The 15,224-nt window shown below is 28.5% G+C and overlaps 1 protein-coding gene across 3 annotated transcripts in view; it reads right to left on the bottom strand.

Moving 5' to 3' along the window:
- The window catches only part of LOC100198412 (large ribosomal subunit protein mL45), a 38,144-nt gene extending 27,596 nt beyond the window's left edge, over window positions 1-10,548 (bottom strand). The window contains exons 1-2 of one of the 3 annotated variants that reach the window (XM_065809817.1): window positions 10,434-10,548; window positions 7,914-7,962 (exon numbers count right to left, since the gene is read on the bottom strand). In XM_065809817.1, the coding sequence (XP_065665889.1) occupies window positions 7,914-7,958 (45 nt within the window). In that variant the 5' untranslated portion in view covers window positions 7,959-7,962; window positions 10,434-10,548. Of the gene's footprint in view, window positions 1-7,913; window positions 7,963-9,014; window positions 9,039-9,884; window positions 9,929-10,433 lie in introns of those variants that run through there. The other 2 variants (XM_065809816.1, XM_065809818.1) reach the window with 2 other exon arrangements.
- Window positions 10,549-15,224: the final 4,676 nt, after the last annotated feature.

Genomic DNA, 15,224 nt, shown 5'->3' with positions numbered 1-15,224 from the left:
CTGTGAGCCTTATGCTGTCGCAGAAGTGAGATTCTTTTCAAGTTCAAATGCCCCCTCCAAGCAATCAGAGTGTTGGTTTCTTATCACGACAAGAATAAATGGTAGTATCATCAGCAAACAATGCCCCCTTAGATGTGAAAATATCTGGAAGATCATTAATGTAAATTAAAGAGTATAAGAGGCCAAGGATAGAACCTTGAGGAACCCTTGAAGTTACAGAATAAGAAGAAGAGTGCTGTCCATCGAGGACAACTTTTATACTACGATTGGAAAGGAAGGATTCAATAATCTTAAAGATGTTCCAAGATACACCATCAGAAGAAAGCTTATGGAGAAGACCAGCATGCCAAACTTTATCAAAAGCTTTAGAAATGTCAAGAGCAATGGCCTTAAACTCTCCACCTTTATCTAATGCACGATAAAACCTATCAGTTATTACTGCTAGCAAATCAGCTGTAGAACGAGAAGATCGAAATCCATACTGATAGTCAGAAAGTAAGTTATTAGATTCAAGATGAGAAATTAAGTGTTTGTTAATTAAAGATTCAAAAGCCTTGTTCATGACAGGAAGAAGACTAATGGGACGGCAGCTAAATGAATCAGATCGCTCTCCAGAATTTTTGAAGATAGGGATAACAGATGCCCCTTTCCAGCAGGCTGGAAAACAAGACTCTGATAAGCAATTGTTGAATAGTTTTGAGAGTATAGACGATAGCTCTGGAGAACACTTCTGCAAGACAATAACAGGTATGTTGTCCAGGCCACAAGCTTTAGAAGAATCTAGGCAGGAAATCACTTTAGATACAGACGCTGGAGTGATACGAATGTCATGCAATCGATCAACCTGTTTGTTGGCAATATCAGGTAGAGCGCAACTAGTGGAATCAAGAGATGATATTGATGAAAGTTTTTGACAAACAATTCAGCTTTGTCTTTAGGTGAGGTGACAGAGTCTGAACCATACAAGAGGGGTGGAATTAAAGATTTGCCATTATTAATAATACTATTGAAGATTCTCCAGAAGTCACGAGAGCCTAATTTTTAAGATGAGATACGAGATTTCATGAACTGAGAATAGCAGGCTTCGGCGTTAGACAAAACCTTTTTACAATGGTTTCTAGCAGCAATAAACAGACGTCTGTTTTCTGGAGAATTGTTTTGCTGAGGAAAGTGTAAGGAAAACCATGGAGGAGAGTGAGGACCTGAATTTGACCTGGAATTGACCATTTGACCATGGAGGAGAGTGAGGACCTGAGCTTGACCTGGAATTGTCGAAAGAGAACAAAAGATTCCATGCCAGCCTGAATCCACGAAGTTATGTAAGAAGCACATTTGTCGACAGGAAGACAAAAGATTTCTACCCAAGGGCCATCACGAAGAAAATCACGGAAAGAATCCCAGTCAGCTTTACTGTAGTTGTAAGAGGTACGATAATAGGGGGATTCAGGTGATGAAGAAGAATGAGATAACCGTTTTAGAGAGATCAAACTGTGATCAGAAGCACCTAAGGGTGAATGTGGAGAAACTGAGCACTGGCTAGGATCAGAAACAAGACATAAGTCAAGTAGAGAAGGTAAATGATTCGGTTTGTCTGGAAAGCGAGTTGAAAAGTTGACTATTTGACTTAGGGATTGAGAAAAACAAAACTTGTGTGCTTTAATGCCTGCAGAATCACTTACACTAGAGCCAGGCCATTCAGAGTGGCGAGCATTAAAGCCACCAACAACAACTATATTAGCTGATAAATAAAGAGAGAGGGCTTGGTCAATATAATCAGAAATAACATCAAAAAGAGTGCAGTCTTGAGAGCGATATATAACAAAGAGAAAAGCGATAGAGTGAAATGGTGTTAAACGAAAGCACATAAAAGAATAGCCTATGGATTCAAACCTAGTTTCACGACAAAAGGGTGAATTCTTACAAATGTAAATGCCCAGACCAAGCATGTGACTATTGGAGTCTTTACGAATTAAAGGAAGATAACCATCAACACTAAGATCGCAAGATGAGACAGTTGAACTCAAATTAGTCTCACAAAGAGCAAGTATGTCTGGTGAAATTTGCAAGAGATAAGACTCAACAGAAGAAAAGTTACTTCGAAGACCACGAATATTAGTGAATGATAGGTTTAGAGAACTTGGTGATGATGATGGTTTTTTGTGTTTTATAGTTTTTGGTTCTTTATTTATTTTTAAATTTGATTGAAGAACTTGCTTAAAAGCATAGATAGAACACGAATGCATTTAACATCTGCCCAAGATGAGTATTTTTATTGAGACACCATCTCTAGCCTTTACTCAACCAAGAGCCCCAAAGCAGGAGGTGTTTTAAGTCGGAGTTAGCATCTCCTAGCCTTTGCCTAAAAAGGTGTATCCTACAAGGCAGCAGGACATGAAGCAGATTGTACTGGGTTACATTTTACCAGTAGCAGGATAACCTGACCTGACTTGGGTTTGCAAAACAATTTATGTATAAAAGATCCACTTCCTAAGCTGCTAAAATCCAATGTTGTTTACAAATTTTCTTGTGCTGGATGTAATGCCAGTTATATTGGAGAAACCTCTAGACACTTAACAACACGGATTTATGAGCATCTTACAAGTGACAAACACTCTTATGTTTATAAGCATTTAATTTCATCTGTTAGTTGTAAAAATCTAAGTAACCATAATTGTTTTAAAATATTGGATACTGCTTCTAACAAAAACAAATTGAAAATTAAAGAAGCACTCCATATTAAATGGGAAAACCCATCTTTAAATAAACAAACTATTCATTATAATATAAATTAGTCTAACTGTTTGTTTTTTTTGCTGTTTTTTTTTTTTTGCTTTTTTTTATTAATTTACTTATATTTTATTTTTATTCTTTTTCTATTTACGGTATTATAATTTCAACCCTCAGAATTAGGAAAATTGAGGTACGCAATTATTTGCTGACCTCAATTTTTTAGAGGTCGGCACCAGGTCGGCAAAAACAATTTGATACAAAGGTCTTACCACAAAACATCGAAACCAGGTCGGCAAAAAATTGCCGACCTCAAACACTTTAAGGTCGCCAGTTAGGTTGGCATTGCCGAATGCCGACCCTAATTCCGAGGGTTGAATTTGTAGTGCAATTTTTTTGGTTTATTTCTCCATAATGTCTTCAAATTTTGATTTGATATTTATATCCAGAGTTTTAAATTTGTAATTTTATTTTTTGAAAATGTTGTATGTTAACTACAAAACATGTCAAGATTAAAAAATTTCGTGTTTTTCTTTAAAATATATATATAATGTGAATATATATATAATGTGAATATATATATATATATATATATATATATATATATATATATATATATATATATATATATATATATATATATATATATTCCTATACTTTATGGCTAAGAAAATGGGTTTGTGGTAAAAAATAGCTCTTTGCTTGTTTGTGGTTTTAAAGTTGACAAAAGGAAGGTTAGATTATGTCAAAACACATTAATTTAATTGTAGGAAGTAATTAAAACACAAATTAAAAGACTAGAATGCTTTTAAAAACATTCTAAATATTTTAATTTTATTTTTTTTAAATAAAAACATTCTGAATGTTTTTTTATTTGTTTTTTAACTGTAAAACATGTGCGGAGTGTTGCTACATCAACTATTTTACAGCTTGGCTCGCAACTGAGTGCTGCTACATCAACTGACAAATAGCCTGACTCGTAATGGAGTGCTGCTACATCGACTGACAAATAGCTTGACTCGCAACTAGGTTATATATATATATATATATATATATATATATATATATATATATATATATATATATATATATATATATATATATATATATATATATATATATATATATATATATAGATAGATAGATAGATAGATAGATAGATAGATAGATAGATAGATAGATAGATACAGATATATTTATATACATTCACATTATATATATATATATATATATATATATATATATATATATATATATATATATATATATATATATATATTCACATATATATGTATTCACTTTTTTTTATATACATTTTCAAAATTTTTTGCTATTAACAGTGTTTATAAAATTAATCAGAAAAAGTTTGAAATGATCATGATCGCCACAATTTTTTTCAAAGAATGTAAAGGATTAAACAGTTAAATGTTCTCAGATAAGTGTAAGTTAAGTTGTTTGAGAACACAAGTCAATATTTGCTAGCCACCAAACTCATACTTCAATCTCTAAAATGTTGCAATTTCTGTTAAGCAATTTCCAGCAATTATGATTTGGGGGACATTTTGCAGGTTCTAGAAGATGCAAACCAGGTTGCCCTGGTTTGAATCTTTTAGAACAGAGTGAGATTATTGATTCGACAAATTATTTGGAAATTTTGAAGAACAATGAGTTTAATTGGTTTGTAATTAGAAAGCTTGATATTTTCAGGCAACTTGCCATAAGGTAATAATTGTCAAGAAAATAACCAGCTTGCTGCTTATTTTGACAATAATCTCAAAGGAAAAGAAGCCAAAAAAATTCAAAATTTTGATCACACACTTATAAATTGTTAAAAGCAAAAACAAACATCAAATATCGTCACCAGGAACCAATAGCAGAATGGTCTGAGCATCAAAGAGCTGTCACTCGCCTAAAATGCAGACACTTGTTTAATAAATTTTATAACAAATATTTTATTTTGATTAAAGAATCTTATTTTATTTTTTCACACTCCACAGTTGTTGGGAATGATGGAAATTACTCCAGTGACTTTAAGAATGCTTCTCCAGACCTCAAGTTCAAAAAGCAAAGTACGAAAAGCAAAGTTTGAAAGCAAAGTATTGGTATTGCTTGCAATTAGTCCAAAAAGTATGACTAGACTGGTAATCAAGCAATCTGGCTATTCTGTTGACAAAAATACATACAAAAAAGATTGCATTAAAAATACTTTGATTCTGTTTATACGTGAACAATATTCTGAAGACTTTTTTGCCTGACTAAGCTTCGGATCATTATGCTCTTAAGAAAAATAATCCTGTCAACTGTCCTGAGATAAGGCTAATCTAAGATTTTTGAGATCATTTGAAAGGTTTAGTTTACAAAGGAAAATGAGAAACCAAAAATATTCAAAACTAATTTGAGGAATCGAGTATCGTTTAAAAAAATCACTCCAGAGGTAGTACAGCAGTTTGCAAGCTCGACTAAAAGAAGATTGAAGATTAAAACATGTTTGCTACTCAAAGGAGCTATCATCTTTAGTTTCATCAACTAAAACTCGCTCTCGCTTAACTCATCATTTAGCTAAGTTGCATCCTTTTACTGTTTTACTTATAATATAATTATTCATATTAAATTTTTATTATAACAATTACTAGTTCTTAACTTTAGCAATAATCACATTTATTGTGATAATTCAAACTAAATTATTCAAGACAATTTTTAAAAAAACTGAGCCTATACATCTGGATTTTTATAATCAAACTCACTCACCTGTAAAATTTTGATAAATTTTTGAAATTTAGGATCGGGTTTTATAAAAATACAAAAAACACAGAAAAAGCAAGTCAACAACAACTAAAGCAACATATTGATATGGTCAAAGCTGCTTCAATTTCATTACTGTCAAGTTACTCTCAGGTGCTTATCACAAGGTGGGGTGGAAATAAAAGTATGGGTGGGAACTTTTATCCAGATGCAATAAATGGGCGCAGATGGCAAAGAGGGGGGAAGGGAGTATTAACCCCTTAAGGACCAGGCCTGAGATATCTCGGGTCATGCTATATGGTCCAAAAAGACCAAACCCAAGATAACTCGGGCGGACACAAGTTTTACATTTCATTATGTATCAGCCCGAAATAATTCGTGAAAATAATCTTATAACAATATTATTATATTAAATCAACTGAGAATCAATCAAATTAATAATATTTAGATTTTTAACAGACTTTTTTTTATTCTTAATATGTCAATATCTAAGTTCTAAGCATAAAAAAAAAATTGATTTTTTTGGTGCATTAATTTGAAAAAATATCTGTCCTTAAGGGGTTAATAAACTGATTGTTTATTAAGACTGAGATTTTTTTATTTTATTTCTATATCTATTTATATTCAGTTATAGAAACAGAGACCAGGTTTAGGTTTTAAAAATTAGAAAATAATAACAAAAATTTTTTTTTTCAAGTTTTGAGGTACAGTTTTCTTGTTCATAACAAGTTATATTGAATAACAGGTGGAGGGGGTCTTAATAAGCTCAGAGTGGGTGGGAAAATTTTCCAAAAATTAATAACCATCAACTTCAGTATATTAAGCACTTAAGAGTACCACCATTTTTTTTACTATAATTTTTCATAACTTGTATTTTTTAAGAAACAAATTTAAGTAAATTGACCATGTAATTTAACTCGCCCCAGTAAAATTGCAATAAAGGTCAAAATTAACTTTTTGTAATTTAACTCGCCCCAGTAAAATTGCAATAAAGGTCAAAATTACAGGTGTTATGTAAATTTTTAAATATTTTAGGTTATTTTATTAGATTACTAGTCTCAAAAAATGCAAGTTTTCATACTTTCAGTTTTGCATTGCACACAGAACAGAACCAGTTTTGCATTGCACACAGAACAGAACCAGTTTTGCATTGCACAAAGAAAAGAACTGTGTGCATTGCACACAGAACAAAACCAAAACCATAATTTAAAATCATGGATTTTAGCTAGTTCATGGCAAAGCTTAAATAGTTATGTCATCAAAACACTTTGGAATTAAATGATGAAATTTTGGGGATGTTTGTAATTTATTAAAACCTTTGAGTGGTATAAAAATCAACAAAATCTGAGACCTCGGGTTACATTTTATAAAAAAACTGGATGTTTTCACATGGAATCGCCCTGAAGTAAACAATAAGCTAAATATTAGCACTTGCTTAAAAAAAACCCGAATTCAAATAAACTAAATTTGAATTTCAAATTGTATACTTGAATAAACTGCATAATCGAATAAACTGTAAATTCAAATAAATTATAAGTTTAAATAAATCGTGAATTGGAACTTTAATATTTAGAACAATTATACAAATATTAAATAAGATTTTTTTGTTTATTTTATATATAAAAATCTGGCATACTGAAAAAAAGTTTTTTATAAGTCGTTTTTGTCAGAACAAAAATCACTTTGTAATTGATTTATTGGCCGCTCCTGTCAAATATTGTTTGTTATTATTCTACTTTCTTGAGGCTCTTTATTTATCAATCAAAATGCTAGGCTGCAATGAAGGCTTACTTAAAGAAAAAAAACACAACTTTATTAACAAGAAAATTTTAATGTTTATTTAGGCAAATTTTTATGTATTTAATTTAATTTGGTATAGCCTTAAGTGCAGTAACATTATTGTCCTTAGGGGCATTAATTACTTTGATTGTGACATCAACTGAGGGCTTTGGTTTCAGCAATCTATTAATTATGAAGATCTTTTTAAAGATTTCAAATTTTTTCTAGTCTTCTTTTTTAAACCTGACTGAAAAGAACCTAAATACGGGAAAAATAAAAGTAAACCAAGTAAGCTAACATGCATAGACGCACTGATATAAACAATTGATTATAGTTTAACATTATAATTAACATTATATTAAATTAGAAGTTGTAAAATAAGCTACTAAGCTATATAAAATCTTCTCTATAAAAACTTTTTATAAGAATTTTTATAAGTAAATATAACTTGTTTGGTAAAGATTGTGTTTTGGAGCAAACTAATTAATTTCATAAAAAGTCAGTTTGACATTAAATAACTAAAGACAAATTTTTATGTCTTAGTGAAAGTGGAGTTTACAAAAAACAAATGCAAGATATTGACAATAAAAAAAGCATAAAATAAAAAATCTTAACAATAAAAGTATTAAGCTATTTGTTTAAAATAAAACATAGAATTTACTTACAGCAGACTTGTTTAGTAAAACCAATGACACTAGTCTGATAGACATTTTACTGAAAAAAATAATAAATAAAATATTAGAAAACCCAAACTACTCGATGATAAAGCTGCAGAGATGAGCAAGAAGCTGAATCAGAAGAACTTGTTATAAAGACAGGCATTAGAGAAAAAAATCTGCATAACTGAGAAAGAATTACTGATTTATTCAGTCATTTTAATTACCAAAATATAACTCAATTTAATTTTTTAAGTCTTTAGAAATAAAAATAAAAAACTTTGACACTTTTACTAATAGTATATTTGTTTTGTAATGTCGTAAAGAGAACCAGATCCTTCAATATTTAGTTCAAGTAAGCTTAAAAGTAATCAAGCCAACAGTGATCTCACTGCTATTAATAATAGCTTGTTATACTATTATTACATTTTAACAATTTTGAGTTACATTCTATACTTTTTATTATGTTTTATAAAAAACATGAATTAGAAGAAATTTAAAAAATCTCAAATTATTCAAAATTATTTATTAGATTAAAAAATTACAAATGATTGGCGATAAAAAATTATTCTAAAATGATTGATAGTAAAGTTTTTATTTCATATCATCAATCATTGATGATATTATAAAGTAAAAATTTTATGATAGAAATTTGAAACAAAAATATTGATAAAAATTTGAAATAAAACATTTTGAGATTTTTGATTGTTAAGAATTGACATTATTTTAATTAATTTCATTTTCTTTATAAACGTTTAATTTTTATTTTGTGCTTTTTTATAAGATATTACATTTTTTGTTATGAAAGTATATCCACTTGATTCAATTAAGTGTTCTTGCACATTTTTAAAACAAAAATCAAAAGCTATTCTTTTAGTTTGAAGGACAGGTATAGTAAAATAAGGACAATTATGTATTTAACGGTATCTATATAGTTTTGGGTACATTTACTACAGTAGATTATAAGTTTTTAAAAAAGTCAGAATCTAATTTAGAAGAAATTTGCTCATTGCCGATATTTTATTGTAAAAAATAATGAAAACTATAAGGGAGAGTGGATGAACCTTAGAGATATTTTCTAACTTTAACAAATATAAAAAAAATACTTACAATATGTTCTATAACATATAATTTTCTATAATTTTCTTTAACTTAGTGATATTAGGATTTTTTCTTAAACATCCAAAAACATTTTTTCATCCTTTTGTTTAATTTTAAAAAATGGCTTACACCATAACCTAATCTAATGGGAAGTTACATCATCGATGGTGTACCTTGGAGGTATGTATGTTGCACCTTAGAGGTATTATTGCTTTGACAGATTAAGTACTCAACATGGTAGAAATTTGATATTATGTTTATTTATAGGATAATTGGACATTATCTCAAATGAGGCTGATATGAATCAGCCTCATTTGAGATAATATTAATCTAACTAGTTAGATTTTTATAAACTATATATTAATTTATATTTATGTTGAATTTATGTATGATTATAAATTTAAACTAATTTATACTTAGAAGTATTAAAAACTTACAAAAGAAATAAAGTTGATTAAAAAGAGTAATAACAAATATTTACATTAAAGTTTAGTAATATCAAGTCTTTCACTTTGATTTAGCATTTGTCTACTCTACATTCAGGTAATCAAAGTTAATACCAAATGATAGTTTTTTCAGCTGTCATACTGAACTCCCTGTAACAGAGGAATGTGGCAACTGAAAGACCATGTCTGATTTGTCTAACTCATACAGTCACAACTATACATCTTCTCTTTGATAATTTGAGAAAATTATCAGAGAAGATAACAATGTGAGAAAAATAATTACAATTTAATAAAGAAATACATCATAATATACTAAAGAAATTCTTAATAAACAAAAAAATTATAATAAGTTATAACATATTATATTTTTAAAAAAAACTTTAATTACAAATATTAGTCATAATAGTATTTACAAAATCATGCAAGTGTATACCTCCGTGGTTTCACCAAGGTACACAACATTAGCTACCTCCAAGGTACACCGCTACTTTAGTTTTTATTAAGTCCATATATTTATAGGTTAGGAGTTAAGCACTTTCAAGCATGCATAAGTGCAGCTGAAAACATGCTTTACAAATTTTGATAATCAGTTTTAAAATAAGGTTTATACCTACAGTTGTAGAAAAAAAAATATAGACCCTAAAATAGTAACTTTTTGTACTTGAAACAAACTTTTATTTTTATTGCAACAACTAATGTGTTAAACAGTGGTAAAACAACTTATTATGAGCCTTAATTAGCTAATACATGCAATTTAAAATTTCAGTTTGAATTCATTACTCAAGATGGCAGCACAACTGACTGCCTCCAAGGTACACACACCTCCAAGGCACACCACTCTCCCCTATATAAGATCTGGACTTTGCATGGTTATCTCATTAAAGTATGTTTTTATAACGTGTATTACTAATAGAAAACTTTAATTTCTCTTCAACTGAGAAATAAACTGTTGCAAAGTCACTGGAACAACAAGTTCACTTGCCTAGCTTTTTTGCAAAACCCTAATTCATGAAATTAATCGATAGCCATTTGGACAGCAAACCGATTGATCATCGGATATCTTAAATGTGCACGTGGTCGCTTCCTTTTAATAGGACTATCAACTAAAATCGGAGAACCGACTTAAATCTAATTGTTGGAGGCACTGATCTCTTATATAATAACGTTTTTATTTTAAGTTATTATTTTGAGTTATTAAAATTTATTATTTTAAGATCAGTGGTTGGAGGTTACACAATAAACGAACAATTTTTTTTATATATAATTATTAAAGTGATCCAAGAAGTATTTACGGTCAATTTAACCGTCGTTTTGATGGTTTAATTTTTGAAAAATCACGTATTTGATATTGCAATAAAGTAGGGATGATAGTTTAATTTTTAGCCTGTTTGATATTTAACTTTAATCTCCAATTGTTACCGATGTTAAACATGTATGACATGCCATACAAGTTTAACATCGGTAAATGTCATATTTGTTAAACATGTATTTTTTTTTTTCATTTTTTTTTATTTTCGTTATTTAGGTGTATGTATTTGTATGTGTAATGTACGTATGTATTGTAATGTACATTGTATGACATGTCATACATGTTTAACATGGGTAATCTAATTTTTGGCAGTCTTTATTGAAATGATAAAAAACTACAAACTTTTTCTAAATAAAATATTTTTATTTAAGTAATGTTCACAACTAAGCGCCTAAAAAAAAATATACAAAATGTAAAATCCATAGACTTATAAATTCAAATTCAAGATAAAAAAATTAATACAAACAAAGGTATTTGATAGAAGATCCTAATGATCTTATTGCTAGAATCGTTTTTTTCAAAAACAACATGTATTACAATAGCAGAAATGAATAATATCTATTATGTGAAATACAAATAGTATCATAAAATTTCATTAATTTCAATACGTTACCAAAAGTGTTCAAAAATATTTTCAATTAAGAGAATGAATTTTTTTAGTTTATTTTTGAAGACTAGAAAAGTAATAGATAATTCAAAATTTAGTAAAAAAAATCCTTTTCCAGAGATATGCACTATATAAAATACAAAATTGATTTAAGCTTATTTTACAAAACGGTTTATTTACAAAACTTTTTATTTCTCAGGGTGTATTAGTTTATAAGTTTCAAAATAAAGAAATCTTTAAAAACTAAAGCAAACATTAAACATTAGATACATTTATTTTGTATACATTGAGTATTCTCGTTTAATTAAAAAAAAACTATTCTAATTTGTGAGAATTGATCTGCAAAATCAGCCGTGGCAAAAAAGCAGTCGTGGCCCAGTGGTAGCGCACTTGCCTTAGAAACGTAAAATTCGTGTTTCAGACCCCACCTCTAGGCAATTTTTGCGACATCGGTTGGGAAGGAAGCGTGAACTTCCTATAAAATGCTATTCCGTGGTGCTCTGAGAAAAGACCGTAAGGACTTCTTAGGGCACCTAAAAAAAATAATAAAAAATTGATTAAACGCATAGCGTGTTTCTAACGGCGCTTTAAACGTTTTTACTTACTTTTACCAGTACTACCCCAGGCAGTATTTGCATAGTTCATAAAACTGTGAACAAATTAGTAATAAAATTGTGTTAAATTTTTTTAATTAACGTTGGGCCCCCTAAAATTGCTGGACCTCTCAAATTGGGGGGTGTGTGGAAAGCTAGCCACGACTCTGGTCTTTGATAAAGCTCCAATACATTTAGAAACTTTAGTGTAAATGTAAGTTATGTCTCAAAAAAGCATGATTCTAAGGTAAAAAACATACTATGCTTCTCAAGCGATAATAATGAAAGCCTTTTCATTGAAATTGTAAATAAAAAATTTCGAAATATTTTAATTGGATGCGTTTATCGTTCACCAAGTGGCAAAATCAAATCATTTCAAACTTTTATCAAAATTACGATTAAAAAAATATTATCCGTGGATGGATAAATCACTGATAAAATGCTCAAAAAAGAAGCAAAAACTCTATAATAAATTAAAAAAAAATAAAAACACTGAAAATGAGATAAACTACAAAAATTATAAATATTTTTACGAAAATCTTATCAAAAAGGTTAAAAATAAATACTACAGCAATCAAATCATTAAATGCAAATCTGATAATAAGAAAACGTGGTCCATCATTAATGAGATAATGGGAAGGGAAAAAATAAATTCAACTTCTTTACCAAAAAGAATTAATATTAACAACACTGACATATTCTGTAAAAAACAAATCTCGGAAAAATTTAACAAATATTTTATAAATATTGGTCCTAATGTCGCTAATAAAATAAGTCCAACATCTAATTCATTTAAAAACCCGCAAATAACACTATCATGTATGATAATGAATTCAACTATAAAGAATTCGAAGAAGCCTTTTCCTCTTTAAAAAAAAGAAAGCACCAGGGTTTGATGAAATAACTAGTGATTTAGTTATCTTCAATAAAATCAGTCTAAGCAGACCTCTGATCCATATACTTATATATACAATATAGAATTCAAATACCTTTTTTGAAAACAATTTAAAGGTTTGGACTGAATCGCTTGAAAATAAATTAAATCTTTATCACTTTCTTTAGCTTTTATTAAAATGGTTTCTAACCATTAGTATAAAAGATAACGAAAACAAAATTGTCTTTTTCGTTCAAATTTTTATTGATATTAAATAATCAGCCCAAATACTTATGTTTACATATATTGCTTTTTTTTCTTTTTTTTTAATTAAACAACGCATTTTTTTTTTTTTAACTTTCATGATTTTCTGTCGTTTTTATTTTTTATTTTTAAAACTATTCTGCTGGAAGATTGTTAGCAACAAATTATTTTATTGCTGAAGTTTTTGTTTTTGTATTTATACTATCTTTTTGTCTTTTATCATTTATTGTGCATGTAAATTTTTGTGTGACGGGGCTCGGTGATAAGACAACCTGTCTTCTTCTTGCTCCGGCCAGGATTTTTCTTTTATTGTAATTTCTTTTTTGTAATATTTATCAACGGCAAAATAAATAAATAATAATAAAAAAAATAATAATAAAAAATAATAATAATACTTAAGCTAGCAATAACATCGGGGATTTTCCCTGATGTACTTAAATTAGCAAAAGTAATTCCTATTTTTAAATGCAATGAACTTTCAGACATAATCAATTATAGACCTATATCAATACTTTCTGTATTTTCAAAACTTTTCGAACGTCTAATTTATAGTAGAATCTATAATCACCTCACTAAAAACAAATTATTTTACGCAAACCAGTTTGGATTTCAAAAAACCTCTCAACAGAGCATGCAATCATTGAATTAGTTAATCAAATTTACTCTAGGAGTATTTATTGACTTATCAAAAGCTTTTGACACAGTTGACCATTGCATTCTATTAGATAAGCTAAAGCACTATGGTATAATTAACAAAACTTACAATTGGATTAAAAGTTCTTGCTAATCGAAAACAATACGTGTGTAATATACAATCTGGAGTTTTAAATGTTTTATGTGGTGTCCCCCAAGGATCTATCCTTGGTCCACTACTATTTTTAATTTTTATAAATAATATTTGTAATGCATCTTTAAAACTTAATTCAGTCATGTTTGATGATGATACAAATATCTTTCTTACTAACAATGATATCAAGAAATTATACTTAGATATAAATATTGAACTAAATAAAGTAAATAATTGGTTTAGGGCTAACAAACTCTCACTTAACTCAGAGAAAACAAACTATATAATATTCCATAAAAAAACACAAGAAGAAAACCTTTCTCTTAAGTTGCCTGAACTTATCTTAAATGATAATTTATTTAAAAAACAAGCCAGTGTTAGATTCTTAGGAGCTTTTGTTGATGAGATTTTATCCTGGCTTCCTCAAATAAGATATATTCAATCTAAAATCACTAATATAATTGGTATGATGTATCGAGTTCGCTCATATATCAATAAACAAAGTCTCAAACTAATATATTTTGGACTAATTCATTGCTTCATCAGCTATGCACACATAACATGGGCGAGTACGCAACCATCAAAACTTAAAAAAATTTATAGTTTACAAAAACATGCTAGCAGAATCATTTACTCTAAAAATAAGCGTGAACACGTCAAACCTATAATGAAAGATATGAAAATAATGGATGTTTATGAAATAAATATCAATCAGCATTTAATTTTTATTTATCAATTCAATAATAATCTCTCTCCTGCAAACTTTAATAACAAGTTTGAAATAAACATAAATGAAAACTATTATCTAAGAGCAAATATTAGTAACTCATATAAACTGCCTCAAAACTTCAATAAATATGCTGAATATAGCATTGCATACCGAGGACCAAATATATGGAATAGTTATCAAAAAGGATTCAAATGTATGGCAAAGTCATTAAGTTCATTTAAGTTTCTAATAAAAAAGGAAATTTTTAAAATTTGAGAATCAATTGTGCAAAGGGATCACCAAGTAATTTTAATTATTTTATTATTTATTTTATTTGATCTTTTTTTATTTACTGATTAGCGCAGCAGTTTTATGCACATTAGGGTTTTTTAATTTATTATCTATATTCTATTAAAATTGTATAAAGGGGCTCTATGAAAAGATTGCGATGACGTATTGTCATTTTCATCTTCTTTGAGCCCCTGTCTGTTTATTTTAAACTCTTTATTTTATAAAGATCATTGTAAAAAAGAACAGTTTTTATTTTTATTGTATATACAAAAACGGTGCTTGTTGACAAGATTTTACTGTCTTCTTTGTATATACGGACATATTTTTATTTTTGTCTTG

The sequence above is a fragment of the Hydra vulgaris genome, chromosome 11 (genome assembly GCF_038396675.1).
Source record: "Hydra vulgaris chromosome 11, alternate assembly HydraT2T_AEP".
Lineage (NCBI taxonomy): Eukaryota > Metazoa > Cnidaria > Hydrozoa > Anthoathecata > Hydridae > Hydra > Hydra vulgaris.
The sequence above is the reverse complement of the archived record's forward strand: the minus strand, read 5'-3'. Positions and strand labels throughout refer to the sequence as shown.